Consider the following 14,684-nt stretch of genomic DNA (forward strand, 5'->3'; position numbering starts at 1 on the left):
GTTCTTCATCCTTGGCTTTAGTATTGTGGCCAACACACGAGATGCCCAGTACAGGTCCAGAAACAACTGAATAAACTCAATCCTGGGTTACAGGTGGGGAACTGAGGCCCAGAGAAAACAGTCTGTGTGAGTCTGGACTACATCTGAAGCTTTACCTGGGTGCTATTTATTGCAGTATCTGTAAGAAGGTGTTTGAGAAGACTGGGGAGTGTCCCTGCTTGATTAATGGTTTATAAAACCTGAGAAGTAACCCATATTCTCAGCAAGTTTTCTTGAACCATGGTTTGTGCCTGTTTTTAGTGGAGTTACAAACCAGCAGGAGGATGGTGAGGGAAAGAGTTTGCACATTTTAACCAGGAAAAAAATCTCTGGCAAAAAACTCTGCCAAATAGGATACTTAAAGCACTTGCATTGTTCTGTCATCTCCAGGTGTCCTGGTAGCAAAGAAAATGCCTTGAAACTGTGGATGCCACAGATGCACTATGGGGTCTTATCCCCAAGGGCCTTCTCCTACCAGTGGGTCTAGGAGAACTGAATCTAGGAGAACTGAATACGGAGTTTTCCCCAAAGCCAGACTCCAGCCGCAGACAGCTGGTCTGCAGACATTTTGAGACATGAGAAAGAATCTAGGCTTTAAGAGTCAAAAGTCTTGGGGTTCAGACCCCTGGCTCCACCCTTTCTGAGCTAGCTGACCTGAAGATAGTCATGGAAATTCTCTGACCTTCACTACGTCATCTGGAAAAACAGGGACAATCACACGCAAATACAGGACGAGACAGTCTACGTCCGGGGTCTGACATGCTGCCCAACACTCACTGACTGTTAGTTTTCTTCCCTTTCTCCCTGTCTCTGTGATAAACGCTCTATTAGGCCAGCACGCCTGACAAAGCCTTATCTGAAAATATGTTCGAGATCCGTGCTTCTGCCGGGTTTCGGGGATCAGCCGGCAATCCATTTCATGGATAACATCATCCTTTACCAGGGGAAACATTAAAAATTAACCCAGAGGACTTCATATTTTTCTGCTAGGAGCAAAGCTGCCATGGTTACCAGATAATGCACAGACTGTGCTAGAATACAGATAAGGACTTTTTTTTCCTGTAAGAAAGGCAAAGACCCCAGTGATGGCTCACAAGGGAAATGCCCTGTGGACAAAGAGAATACAGTCAGCATCAGAGCCTGGCAGAAGGCGTTTGACTCCAGGCGGCATCTAACCTACTAAGCAGAGGCCAGGAGCGTGCCTGATCTTTGGAAGAGGAAGGCAGGGAGGGGGAGTTGGGACAAGTGGGAGACAAAGCTGGGAAAAGCTTAGAAGTGTGGGTGCACCCTGACCCCATCTCTCACCACATATGCACACATGTGCCCGTGCACACACACACGCACCCACATACACATACATGCATACACTGATCTCGGAAGACTCCAAGCTAAAGCCAGAGGTCTTCCCTCCACATACATCTGTTTCATCTGATCAAGCAAGCAAGACTCCTTGCTTCTGGACCCAGAGCCAGGTTTCCGTGGAGGACTTGGGCACCCTTGTGGGCAGAGGCCAGGGAAGGCCCCCCCCAAGAGATGAGACAGGCACAGACTTCTAGTCACCCCCTCTCCGTCCACCACTTAGGATGCTTGGGGAGAAAGTTCCAGAGAATCAGGGGGTCAGAGAGTTGGCTGGCCTTGACCTCAGGAGAAAGTATCCCATGTTCCTTCCTGTTCTAGGTAAGATGGAGGTTCATATGGGCTGGATGGACTTGATTTCAGGCATAGATGGGGAGAAGGACCTGGAAGGCTTATGTTGTTCTTGGTCTAGAATCTTGGGAGGCAAGATGTCTGTGTCTTACTGGATCAAGCAAACTGAGGGGAGGCTCAAGGAATAAATTCTAAAATGTAAGATAGAATAAATAAATAAATAAAATATAAGGTAGAAGTCCTAGGTTCCGGCTTTGCGACTGGTGCTCTGCGAGTCTTTGAGCGAGTCTCTCTCTGGCCTCAGTTTCCTTTGCTGGAAAGTGTGTGGATGAGACCAGATGATACATGCTTCCTTCCTGCTGCAAACATCTCTACATCCAGAATTGGAGGGGTGATGACTGGAAGTAGCTGGAGGACCCAGGAGAGAAGTGTCCGAGTCAGGAGCATGGACCCTCTGGGGGAGGAACATGACCCCCTAATCCCAACCAGGCCAGGGTGGGTGTGGCCTTCTTGGACTTGATGCTGAGAAAGTGGGAGGCAGTGCCGCTAATGGAACAGTAGGAACCTGGCTGGCATGCAGAATGTTTCCTGAACTGAACTTCAGGCTGACAGTCAGCTTGTAGGTAGCAGGAAGGGGGACCGGTCAGGTCTGTAGCCTCACTGTCATGTCATGGGACTCACTTTAAGCTTTTGATCCAGGATCTTTATAAATGCAAAGCAGCTAAAAGCACAGCGCTTAGATACAGGTTTGTACCAGAGCCTTCAGGGGGAGAAATGTTTTTGGGACCAACAAGATCAGAAGGAGCGGCTGACTGGAGTCGGGGTTGGGGGAGGAGTGGGGGGAAGGGGGGCGGCCAGGGCCCATCCTCCTGGGCTGCAGTTGCCTCCCCCTCCGGAAGAAGCTTTTCCTGGGAATGCCAGCCAGGAGCTTTCCCCAGCAGGGCTCAACTCACGTCCATCAGTGCTGCGTTGATGTAGTTGCTGGATTCTCCATCCACCGAGATGAGGAAGGGCAGGCAGCGGTCCAGCGGCAGGACGTCCATGCTCCGATTCTTATCATGGTTCCGGGGCAGCAGTCCGATGCTGCAGTCCTCGGGCCGGACGCGAGGAGTCACGATGTTGAGGGTCTGAGGGGTGCAAAGCAGGTCGGCAGGCATGGCTTAGACAGTCTCCCCTGAACAAACTCAGCCTGACCTCCCTCCATCCATCGTCCAAGCCTGCCCTCCAAACCCTTTCGCAGGACTGTTCTCGTCCTTGGTGACGTTGTCATCTCCTGCTCACTGATCCGGGCCCTGGGGGCTGAGAGCCTCTGCCAGGGGCTGGAGGACACCTACGCAGGGCCAAAATTGCAGGGATGGCATACCCTCGTGGGGGCTCAGACCCAGTCTCTGAACACCTGTTCATCATTTGACCTAAGTTACTCCTCTCAGCCATTCTGCATGGAACAGAGGTCACAAGGTGGGAAATGGGGGTAGGGAATCCCGTAATGACTTTTAAGCCTCACTTGAAGTGTCACAGACTGAGGGGAGGGATTGTGCCAGCATGCCCAGGAGGCAGAATGTGTGAGAATGGAAGGATGCTTAGAAGAGTTGCCCAGGATTGGTGAGGGACCCCCTGGGAGGGACCTCCAGCATGTGTACAAAGTTTCAGGGCTTGTGTTTGGCAGAGTAAGTCCGGCAAGTGTGGGACCAGAACTGAATGGCCCCAAGCAACAGGCGAGATCTCTGTGTAGCATCAGGGGTCTGAGTGCTCCATCCTTCCCCCATTCAGTGCTCAGTCTCCACTTGGAATCAACAAAGTCTATTTGTTGGAAGTAGCACTAGGCATTGACCCGGCTGGGGTATCTGCCCATGGGACCATGGACCCGCATTGGCCCCTTTAGTCCTGAAGTGTCCCTGTTCCCCCTGCCTGTTCTCAGCTCCTGTTGCCCAGATAAGACCTTACACTGACCTCGGGACAATGGGCTGGACTTTGGTTTGGCTCACTCAGTGATTCAAGTCCAGGCCTCCAGACCGAAGCTGTCACCATTCTGGGCTCCAAGGGGCAGATCTGCTCTGTCTGAGCTGTGCCCTCAGATGACGCTTTGCAAAGTTTAATGTGCATCCGAATCACCCGGAGATATTGTTAAGTCACAGACTCTCGTTCAGTCGGGTCTGGTGGGACCCAAGATTCTGCGTCTCTAACAAGCTCCCAGGTGAAGCTGGTGTCGCTCGTCTTGAGACCCCACTTTTGAATTGTGAGGATCAAGGACACGTTCCAACTGTACAGAAATATTGAGACAACCTGAGTCCTTCCAGGGATGAAAGAGCATGAAATTCACACCTGTGTGTATAAACTTGTCTCCACCCACAACCTGGACTAGAACTAAGTAAGACCTGAGTTCCAGAACACAGTGTTTTTTTATTAAAAAAAAGAAAACAAGACCCGGGTGTCAGCAGTCACTGAGTGACTGACCGGGGGGTAGTTGCTCATGGCTGCGCACTTTCTGTTCTGAAATTCCTTCTCAGGGGCTGACACTGGAAGGATACAGACACAGCCATTCCTGCAAGGGAAGCCCCGGGACTGTGCTCGGCGGCACTGAGGCTGGCTGGGTCACGGAGCCTGGGATGTGCTCGTACCTGAAATTCGTCTTTGATCTGGCTGGAGTTGGTCTGGGGGTCCAGCCTGCTGATGTTGTAATAGAGGGAGCGGAACTCGCACACCGGGATGGCTGTGTTGCCGCAGAGACACGCTTCCAGGATGGCGTCATGCACGAACACGTACTGTTCCTGCCAGGTTGAGTGGGGAGAGTCAGGGTATCAGGGGAGGAGGAGGGCCTGGAGCTTGCTGTCCATAGTCCATCCCTGCGCCTCTGAAGGGTGGGCGTGATTCATGCTGCAGAATCACTGCTTTCTACCCTACGACCTAAAGGGCCAAGTAGCTGTGTTTCTTGGTAGCTGTCTGAGCTGAGCTTTGCTCCCTGTGTAAGACAGAATCAGAAACTTCTGGAAAGGGGCTAATGGTGTCCAGCCCGTGGCCCATCAGCTTTCAGCTCTCCCTGCTGAAGGCTGCTCACTGCAAATCCTCCGAGGTTCAGGCCGAGGGCCTTTATTTCTGGCCCTGGAGGGCACACCTGGGCTGTGTGCAGGGTGAGCCAGCAGGCCTGAGTAGTTCCTGCCCTGGGGAGGAGGCCTCAAGCAATGCCAGGTGGAGACTTGGGGGTGAACGCCTGCGTTCTCTGTCTCTTGGGTGGGAGGCCTGAAGAGCTGCTCCTCACCACCTCAGAGTTCCCCCGGCAGAACTGGGCTCCAGCTGTCCACAGGGTCAAACAGCTTGTAAAATACCTTCCCAGTGTTAACGAGCCCTTCTTTCAGTTCCCCACTCGCCAACCAGTGAGTCTTGGAATCAGCCCCCGGGTAGACCACTGGCCCTCCTCTCCTCTCTTGGTCTCAGGCTTTGCTCTGGAAGCATGGGTCACCCCGCTTCTGCCAGCCCAGCTCTTTGCACCTGCCCCAATCCTCCTGGACACCATGCCCCCTTCTCTATGCCTCCAAGGTCTCATTCCCTCGGGAGTCTGCTCCAAGCCCACCAGGCAGAAGCTGGTGCTGTTACTTCCAGGCCCCTAACAAACATTTGTTGAGTGACTATTTTGCAGAACTAGCCCATCTCTTTATATGAAATGTTTACCAGAGGCATCATGATGCTCTTATTAGAACATCTGTCTCCTCCACCTGACAGCAAAGACCATGATGCATCTAAGGCCAGGCAGCAGACTGCCTTCCACGTGCACGAACCTCCGAACAGATAAAGCAGCCTCTCGGCTTTAGCAGCCTCGCCAAGAAGCCTGCAGCCCGGCCTGTGGGAGCTGGCTCGGAGCCCACAGCAGGGTCCTAGGGTCTAACAGCCTGTAAGTGAGGGGACTGCCTGCAGAGCCAGCAGTGACCGGCCAGGCCCAGGGCCGTGGGGGATTTCTCCCTGCAGGCTGATGATGGATGCAGCTCTCTGTCTGCCCCAGTTCTGCCGCCCGGGCACCTACAGCTGCATTAGAACCAGAAGATGGGTAGACCAGGGCTTCCAGGAGTGGGGTTGGCAGAAAAGGCTTCCTAGGGAGATGGTGCGGTTCAGGGGGAAGCACGTGGGTCTTGACATCACTGGGTCCCAAGTCCTACCACTGTGAGGCTATGTCAAGCTTTGGGAACACCACTTCCCACTTTCTTCATCTATGAAATGGGGGTACTAGCAGGAGCTACCCCTGAGGGTTGTTTTAAGGAGCAGAAACAATACCCTGAATACAGAGGGCCTGGGGTGATGCCTGGCACAAAGCAGGAGCTCGGCAATAAAGATGAACCCTTTCCCTGTCCCTCACATCTGGGGCTCTCCATCCGGACGCCTGGAGGCCCGCCTCTCCCTTGCGGGCAGGGGTTGTGCGTTCTCTCTCTCGGAGTCCCTGGAGGCTGGCTCGGGAACTCAGTAACTTTACCGAGTGAGCCACTCCTGCATGGCCTCACGCGATCCTCTGCACACAGGAAGCATTCAGTCAATGCCAGTCCTGTCCTTCTCTCTCTTCTCCTTCACCCAAGGCAGGGACCCTATTCAGAGAATACCTGAAACATGCCACTCAGTCACTGCTTAGATGCCCTCAGAGATGGGGCCCCCAGCACCATCCTCACTGGTGGGAGTCCCTGACCTGGGGGACCTGAGGCTGGCAGGGTTGTCCTAGCTTCTGTGATGGTCTCACCATAGCCAGCCTCGTATCCAGCGCCTCCCGTTTCTCCATGCCCGGATGCCTCCACCCCGGCTCTTCCTCGGTCAGGGCTGCAGGTGGCCAGGCCAGCCTCTGCTCCGGGACTCACCTCCGTCTGCACCAGGTTGACCCTCTGGGCCCGGAGCTCACGCACGCAGTTGAAGATGTCCACCACCCCTTCGTTCTCAGCCATGTCGAGCATGGTGTCAATGGCGATGAAGCAGCCGGTCCTCCCGGCTCCAGCACTGCAAAAAGGGATGGGGTCTGAGTTAGGGACCCTGGGGTGGGGCCAGCTCTGTCCCTGAGGACCCTGCAGACAGGCAGGACACTCTGTCTGGGATTCAGACAGAATCCCAGCATTGCCAGGAGACCCTGAGCAAGTGATTAAACTGAGCCTCCACTCTCTCTTTTGAACAAGCTGCCTGATTTCTGTGAGCCTCAGTTTTTTCACATATAACACTCCTTCCTACGGGATGCTTGGGAGGACTGATCGGTTTATTTCAGCTTCACATAGCAATTAAGCGCTTACTACCTGGGGTCAGACCCTCGGGATCAAACCCTGACTTGACCACTTACTAGCTGTGTGACCTTGAGTAAGTGACTTAATCTCTCTGGGTTTCAATACCCTCATCCATAGAATGAGGCTTATAATAACAGCATTAATAGCACAATACATGTAAATTGCATGAAATTATGTTGATAAAGCACAATGTGTGCAAATTGCTTCGCCCTGTGCCTGGCTACAGAGCCATTTCTCATAAACGGTTGCTACTTCTAGTCAACAAATATTTATTGAGCACGGGATGCTGGGCTCAGGAGTGAGGATGTAAAGATGAGTCAGACATGGTTCTTTCCCTGAAGGATTAACAGTCTAGGGAGGGGACAGCATTGAGACGCAGAGAAGAGTACTATTTTTAAGTGCCCACTGTATGTCTGGAATTCTCTTAGGTACATAATGTATCACTCAGTGAGTGTTAGTGAGTGTTTGTGACCCCATGGACTCTAGCCTACCAGGCTCCTCTGTCCGTGGAATTTTCCAGGCAAGTATACTGGAGTGGATAGCCATTTCCTTCTCCAGGGGATCTTCCCAACCCAGGGATCGAACCTAGGTCTCCTCCACTGTAGGCAGATTTTTTACCGTCTGACCCATGAAGGAAACCCACAGAGTATACATTGGCCAACCCATCTAATCTTCAGGACAGCCTTGGGACTGGGTACCACTCTGCTCAGGTGTGACGGGGTGAGCTGCTATGGAGACACAGACATGGGGTATCATGCAAGGAGGGCCTGATAAACACTTGCCACTGTCTCCCTTTCTTCCTTATGCCTGCTCTGGCTGCTCTCTGGGATATGGGGCTTGTTCAGGTGCCAACTTGTGTCCGACTCTTTGTGACCCCATGGACTGTAGCACGCCAGGCTTTTCTGTCTGTCACCATCTTCTGGATTTTGCTCCAATTCATGTCCATTGAGTCAATGATACCATCCAACCATTGAGGGTGAACATTTTACTGCCCTTGGATTGTCATGAAATGTAAAGCAGAGATATGTGTGGAATGCTTAGAGTCCAGAGGGTGATCAGTATGCCCTCCAAATCCTCAGTGGCCTCATCTGCAGAATGGGTTTTCCGATTCACACTCTGCTGTTGTGATGAAGGCACACGGACACTGCCCGAGACAGGGGTTCTGAGACAGCCGTAGCCCGTGCTGTCTCTCCTTGATTTGGCTCAAGACCTTGAGTGACGTGGACACTGTCAGGGCAGAAATAACCTGCATGCAGTTAAGAGCATGCAGGGTCTGTAAAGATGGACTGGGTCCAAGGTCTCACTGGGAAAGGCGCTGGGAGGGAGGGAGCGAGCATGGTGGCCTTCGGGTCCGGACATCCGCCCTCCTCTTACTCCGAATGCCCTTGACACGACACTGCACCTCCAACCAGGAGAATTCTAAGACGTGCCTGTCATTCCCAATGTGACTTTCTGGGTCACAGCTGAAAATATCCCTCTTCCATAATAAGGTAAAACCTGACACTGTCCATTTTCTCTCTATGAAGGATCCTGTAGGCCAGCAACTGATTTTTAAAATAACAGAAATGAAGAAAAGCATACTTCCAGGGGGCACCCCACCACCATACCAAGGAGCTGAGGGGGAGCATCTGGGGAAAAATCATGTTTAATACCCTGGTTCTGCCATGTCATACCTGTGCGACCTGAACAAAGCATCTGCCTTCTCAGTGCCTTGGTTTTCTCATCTGTAAAATGGGAATGATAGCAACGGCCACCTCTCAGGGTTGGGTGAGAAGTAAATGAAGTGACATGGGTGAAGTGCATGTGAGGCAGGTGCCAAGTCCGTGCCCTCGGGGCAAAAGCAACGGTAACAACTGCTACTGCTACTATTACTGTGGTTTAGACCTCAGGACCCTGGTCTCATCAGAAGGGGCTGGGCGGAGGAGACACAGGCAGGGCGCACTTAGAGCAAAGAACGAAGGCCACCGGACCACCCCCTCACAGAGACAGCAGAGCGGCAGGGGCCTCCCTGCTTGGTGCGGGGCCTTTCACTTACCTGCAGTGAACCACAATGGGCCCGGCTTCCGGGGGGTTGAGGAACTTGACCTGGCGGACAAAGCCCAGGAGGCCGGTGGCGTAGCAGGGGACGCCGTGGTCGGGCCAGCTGGTGAAGTGGAAGAGTCGCAGCTCCCGGATCTCGTGGTAGCCTTTCTGAGGAGGGAAGGGGCCTCTGTTCCTCCAGCTGCTGCCCCACCCGCCCTGCCCAGCACCCACGGCGAGCCCCGAGACCACGAGCAGCCGCATCCAGCCTCCCTGCCGTCAGGGAGGACAAGGCCCTCAGAGGGTTAACAGGTGCTGCAGGGATTCCGCATCGGCCACATCCGGGAACTTGGGAAGTGCATATGGTAAAACTGACCGCTCCACTGCAGGACTTCTCAGAGCCCGAGCTGTGCTAACTACGCGCTGAATTCCCAGGGGTCTGATAACACCCACGCTGTTTGCCCACGGGACCCTCTTTTGCTAAATGCTTTATGGGACTTATATGCAGCAGAACAGATTCAGAAAAATGGTAGCCTTTGACTCCAAGTTCAAGTTGTTTCCAGGGGAACATGAGGCCTTTCAGGGTCGGAGGACGGTGTTCCTCAGCTCTCCAGTCTTGTCAACCACAGTTTCCGTGACTTTCAGTCAGAAAGGCAGACCTCTTTATGAATCAGATTCTTATTTGGGATGATAAAAGATGATACAAAGAAAAGCAGCACTTCTCCGGCTGATGGGGACGGCGGGGTCTCATGCTCCCAGCCTTCCCCTCCCTTCCCACTCCAGGCTAAACGGTGGTTCTCAGCTGGTCCACAGTCAAGTGCCCCCTAACCACCTTTCTCTACTTAGCAATCTCCTGCAGATATCAGAGGCGCTGAGTAGGAAGGCTGTCTGATTGCTCATTTTTCCAGTTAAAAGATATTCAGGGCGGGTTATCTGTGCCCAGCCTTGTGTTAGGCACTAGGAAGGTGGAAATAAAACCATAGTCCCTGTCCCTGGAACAGAGCATGGTGTAATGGGGGAGACAGGCCCCGAAGTGGACCTTTAATTCCATTAAAGTACAGAAAGGAGTGTGTAAGCCCATTAGGGAGAGGGGAAATCAGAGAAGGCTTCCTGAAGGAAGAGGTGCCTGATCTGAGTCTTGAAACATATTAACAGTGAAAATATATAGCTGATGTTTATGAAGCATCAGCTATGTGCCTATTACTCTTCTGATGAATTCAATGTATTCATTCATTTAATCCTCATATCATCATCTCTATATTAGGGATGAGGAAAGTGGGGCTAAGCAAGGTTAAGGAATGTGTCCAAGGTCACACAACCAGTAAGCTGTAAAGTTACAATCTAAAGCCTGGCTGTCTGGCTCCACAGTCTGTCCTCCTAATGTTATGATACACTGAGGCCTGAGTGATAACCAGTGGAAGAGAGAGAGGGATTCCGAGGCAAAGAAGCAGCCAGGGCAAAGGCTTGGGGACAGGACTTAGCCTAGTACATGAACAGAATCACAAACAGCTCAGAGCAGCTCCCGAGGAGAGTGGAAGACAGGCAATGACGGGCAGCGGGGCCTAGGGAATGGGAAGCTGGGCGGGGAGCTTCCATCCTGGAAGGCTTTGATTCCACTGTAAGACCTCCGCGCTTTATCCCAGAGGCACTGGGGAGCCATAGTCAGACCTCATCCCAGAGGCACTGGGGAGCCGCAGGGAGGATTCCCAGGTGGTAACACAGAAGGGGAAGGGCATCAGCAGATGGGCACTTGGGGAGGATCACGGCAGCTGCTACGCGGAGGATGGGTTTGGGTGGGTGGGTCAGGGGGCTGTGTAGAAGGCACTGATGCCCACCCGGATGCTCCTTCCTGGGCCAGTGCACCCCTCCCCAGCTCCCTTGACCTTGGCTGGGACAGCTCACAGTCACCCCTGCTTCAGAGAGTTGTTCTCGGCTACACAGGAGCCACGCCCCTTGGGAGCAGGCCATGGGCAGGTGGCATTCAGTGACTAAGTGATGGTCAGTTTGCCCAGGACTGAGGGGTTTCCCAGGGTATGGGACCTTCAGTGCTAAAGCCAGGGTGGTCCTGGCACAAACCAGGATGATGGTTTACCCTCATGGACGTGCAGTGGGGTTGGGCTTAGTGTACAGTTCTCAAAGCACTGACGTCCCAGTGCTTTTGCAACCTCAGGCCTGTGGCCACTCGGATCATCAATATTAGTGTTTGGATAAAATGGCAACTATGGTTTTGACAACTAAAATGACTCCAGACACTTGTGGGACAGAGTTACCCACAGTTGAGAAGCACAGGCCCAGAACACGTCAAGATTTTCTTTCCCCTCCAAACTCTGCATGCATCTTTCCCCCTGCCTGGGATAGTATTCCTCCTGATCTTCCCTTGGCTGGCTCTTTCTTGCCCTACATTGTCTGCTTAAATGCCTCCTCCTTCAGGAAGCCCTCTCTGATCACCTCATCCTCCTGTGGATTTGTTTCCCCCCTTGGCATGTTTCCTCTGTGACTTTTATCACTGTATGTCCTTATTCTGTCCCTTAATCTAGTGAATTCCATCTGTCCTTCCTGCTAGGGGTGAGATCCTTTGGAGCAGGATCCACATCTATGCTGACTCCTGATCTCCCCCTGGTGCCCAGTATAGGATGGGGGCAGAGCAGCCCCTTGGTCACCGCGAGTCCTGAAACAAGCTGGCCGGTGTGGGGGGCAGGCTGTGCACGGCCGCAGGGCCGCTTACCTTCTGGACGGTGAAGGTGCGGATGACGTACTCCGCCAGGGGCTCTGTTTCGATCAGGGTGACTTTGATGTCTCCGTAGACCTCCGTGTCATCGGGCCAGTAGCGCACACACTTCACCTGCAGGAAAGGACAGGGACAGTACGAGTGAGCGGATGGCCAAGTATGAGCGGCCGTCTCATTTGGCCTTCCCGTCCTAATAAACTCCACGGCGACCTCAGTGGACTTGCAGTCAAGGGGTTCCCAGCTGGCCAAGGGAAACTGTTAAGTTGCTCAGTTGTGTCTGACTCTTTGCAATCCCATGGACTGTAGCCCGCCAGGCTCCTCTGTCCATGGGATTTTCCAGGCAAGAATACTGGAGTTGGTTGCCAGGCCCTTCTCCAGGGGATCTTCCCGACCAGGGATCGAACCCAGGTCTCCTGCATTGCAGGCAGATTCCTTACCAACTGAGCCAGCAGGGAGGCCCTCCCAGCTGGCCAGGGAGGGCTGGGGAGGGGCAAAACGCACAGGGAGAGGCTGGCTCCCGGAGGAGCCGGAGCTGTGGGGAATAATCGGGGTACCTTCCTCGGCAGAGATCCTGGTACTTTTCAAACCCATGATCACACTAAGAGATCAACTAGATCTGGGTGAGGCCTCCCCATGGTACCGGTGAGCATCACACTCCAACTGGGAGGTTTGGTGACTCGTCCAAGGTCACGTGGCCGGCTTTCTGCCCTTGGCAGAGTCCTCTTTCTGTGATAGGCTGGGGCAGCTGAGTAGTATCAGCAGAGATGAGAATAAAAGGTGGGAAGCAGTGCAGAGGTGGAAGCGGACCTGGCTGGGAGAGGGACGTTAACATTAGGAGGCGGGGCTTGTGGGCCGGAAGGAGAAAGGCTCGTGGCTGGGCAGAGGAAGGAAGGTGCTGGGCTCTGAAGGAAGACGTTCGCCGCTGCTCTCTGCCCCGCGCGTGGGTGCAGACGCCGTGAACAAGCGAACCCCACACCTGACTGTGAGTCACATGCCGCGGGAGGAGAAAGAGATGGTCTGCCCCTTAAAAGAACAAAAGTATTACCATTCCAGGGGACGCCGCGCGGCCCAGAGTGGCATTTCCCACAGTGTGTCCCGCTGCGTGCTGACAGGTGTTAGGTAAAAAAAAAAAAAGAAAAGAAACAAAAACAAACAAAAACAGGTTTTGTGGTCAAATGAGTTTGGGAAATGCTGGATTAAACAACGTTAAGTAGGCCGCTTTTGCTACAGGACTGCTCAGCTGGTTGAATGTGCTAACGCTAACGTGCTTTGCAATTTTTCCAAAAGGGGCGAAGAGTCCACAGCATTTCCCAAACGTATTTAACCATGGAACCCTCTGCTAGCTAAGCATCCTGCAGACTAGCAGCCCATGGAACCCACTTAGGGAAATGCTGGTTTAGTGCAACAGGGTGTGGAGGCAAGTGGATGCACTGTTTGTTCTAACACTGTGTAGCTTCCAGGAAGTCCCGAGACCTCTCTGAATCGGCTTCCTGTGATGAACAGTAGCTAACACTGTCTAATGGCTTTTACCCCCTCTAGCCCTGCTGACTAAATCTTCTACGAATGCTTTACACAGATTACTTTAATGACTGGTCACCATACTCTGATGAAGTAGATATTATCATTAGCCCTATTTGTTTTACAGATGAGGAATCGGAAGCAGAGGGAACCTAAGAAAATTGCTCAGGGTTAACTGTCAGTAAGGGGCAGGGGGGAGCCAGGATGCAAAGCCAGGCTGTCTGAATAATGACCGGGAACATCGTCTCGGACAACTGCTGGGAGGATAAAGTGAAATAATGCATATCCAGTGTCTGGCAGAGAACTTGGCTCCTTCTCGGAACTCCATGAAGAGATGGCTCTCCAGTCCCTTCCCCCAATCAAATTAGACTCATAATCAAGGGAATCTGTCTCCAGTGGGGACATCTGTAGAACAGGCTAGAACGTGCCTCCGATTTCTTAAATCCTGGGCTGGATGTGTGGTCCACAGTAGCTGCTCCTTGGGCCAGAGTCCCTGGGGAGCAGTCTTGATCATGACCTCTAGAATGAGAGTCAAGAGTCAAGAGACAGTGGCTGGGTTCTGTCTGAATGACTTCATAGCAATTACTCCGCCCCTTGGGTCTGTTCCCTCATCTGTAAAACTGGGGAATGTACTCAATAAGAGTGGGCTCAAGGACAAAGTCTCTTCTGGCCCTAAACTCCTATTAGGCCATGAGATGTCCACAGCCTTGAATTATGACTGACAGCCCAGATCCTCCCCCTGCCCATTATCTGGGAGGCTGGGACTCCTTTAATTTTACTGGATTATCTGGTTCTTTCCAAAACAAAAACTTACCTGCGCACTCTTTAGTTAGCGCCTGTGATAGGTAAAGAGCCCTTCTTAATTCTAGTGTCTGTGAACCCTGCCTTTAAACCCAGCAGCCCACCCACAGCACACAAGCCACAGTTTATCAAGTAGGTGAAAGCGAGTTGGCAAGAGCAGTCCCATTTTTAAGTCCTAGGAGTCGCTAAGGAGCACAGAGGAGAGAGTCAAGATGAACACAGTGAGAGACCAAGGTCTGGACCCTGAAGAATGTCAAAGCTTCGAGGAACAGAGGGTCAGATGCTGCTGAGAGACTGCATACCATGGGAAGAGAGACATGGCTGTTGGATGTGTCGACATGAAGGATGCTGGGGACGCTGACTGATGCTGGGATGGAGGGAACAGCTGCTGGAGTGGGTGGAAGAGAACGGAAGTGAAGAAGCAGAACCTGTGTGTGGGTCTTCAGAGTTGGGCGGAAAAGTAGGGACAAGAGGAAGCAGTTTTGTTTGCTTGTTTTCCATTTTTAAGGGGGGAGGTACTCAGGGTGTTTGTATACTGAGGAGAATGATCTAGCAATGGGAAAGAATTACTTTCCAAGTGAGAGGGGGAAGGATGAGAAATTTTTGAGTGGAATCTGTGATTCAGGGCACTAGGATTGCCTTTGAAAGGGCAAGAGTCACTTCTTCTATCATATGAGACTGGGCCATAA

At 52.6% G+C, this 14,684-nt stretch overlaps 1 protein-coding gene across 12 annotated transcripts in view; it reads right to left on the bottom strand.

Annotated features, from left to right (window-relative positions):
* PTPRT (protein tyrosine phosphatase receptor type T) overlaps nt 1-14,684 on the bottom strand; it is a 1,113,287-nt gene that overhangs the window by 29,245 nt on the left and 1,069,358 nt on the right. For 6 of the 12 annotated variants that reach the window (XM_043479836.1, XM_043479835.1, XM_043479833.1 and 3 more), the window contains 6 exons: nt 12,722-12,781; nt 11,674-11,790; nt 8,965-9,119; nt 6,519-6,654; nt 4,305-4,454; nt 2,640-2,813 (listed from right to left, as the gene is read on the bottom strand). In XM_043479836.1, the coding sequence (XP_043335771.1) occupies nt 2,640-2,813; nt 4,305-4,454; nt 6,519-6,654; nt 8,965-9,119; nt 11,674-11,790; nt 12,722-12,781 (792 nt within the window). The remainder of the gene's footprint in view (nt 1-2,639; nt 2,814-4,304; nt 4,455-6,518; nt 6,655-8,964; nt 9,120-11,673; nt 11,791-12,721; nt 12,782-14,684) is intronic. The other 6 variants (XM_043479842.1, XM_043479841.1, XM_043479839.1 and 3 more) reach the window with 1 other exon arrangement.

Source organism: Cervus canadensis, chromosome 10 (genome assembly GCF_019320065.1).
Source record: "Cervus canadensis isolate Bull #8, Minnesota chromosome 10, ASM1932006v1, whole genome shotgun sequence".
Lineage (NCBI taxonomy): Eukaryota > Metazoa > Chordata > Mammalia > Artiodactyla > Cervidae > Cervus > Cervus canadensis.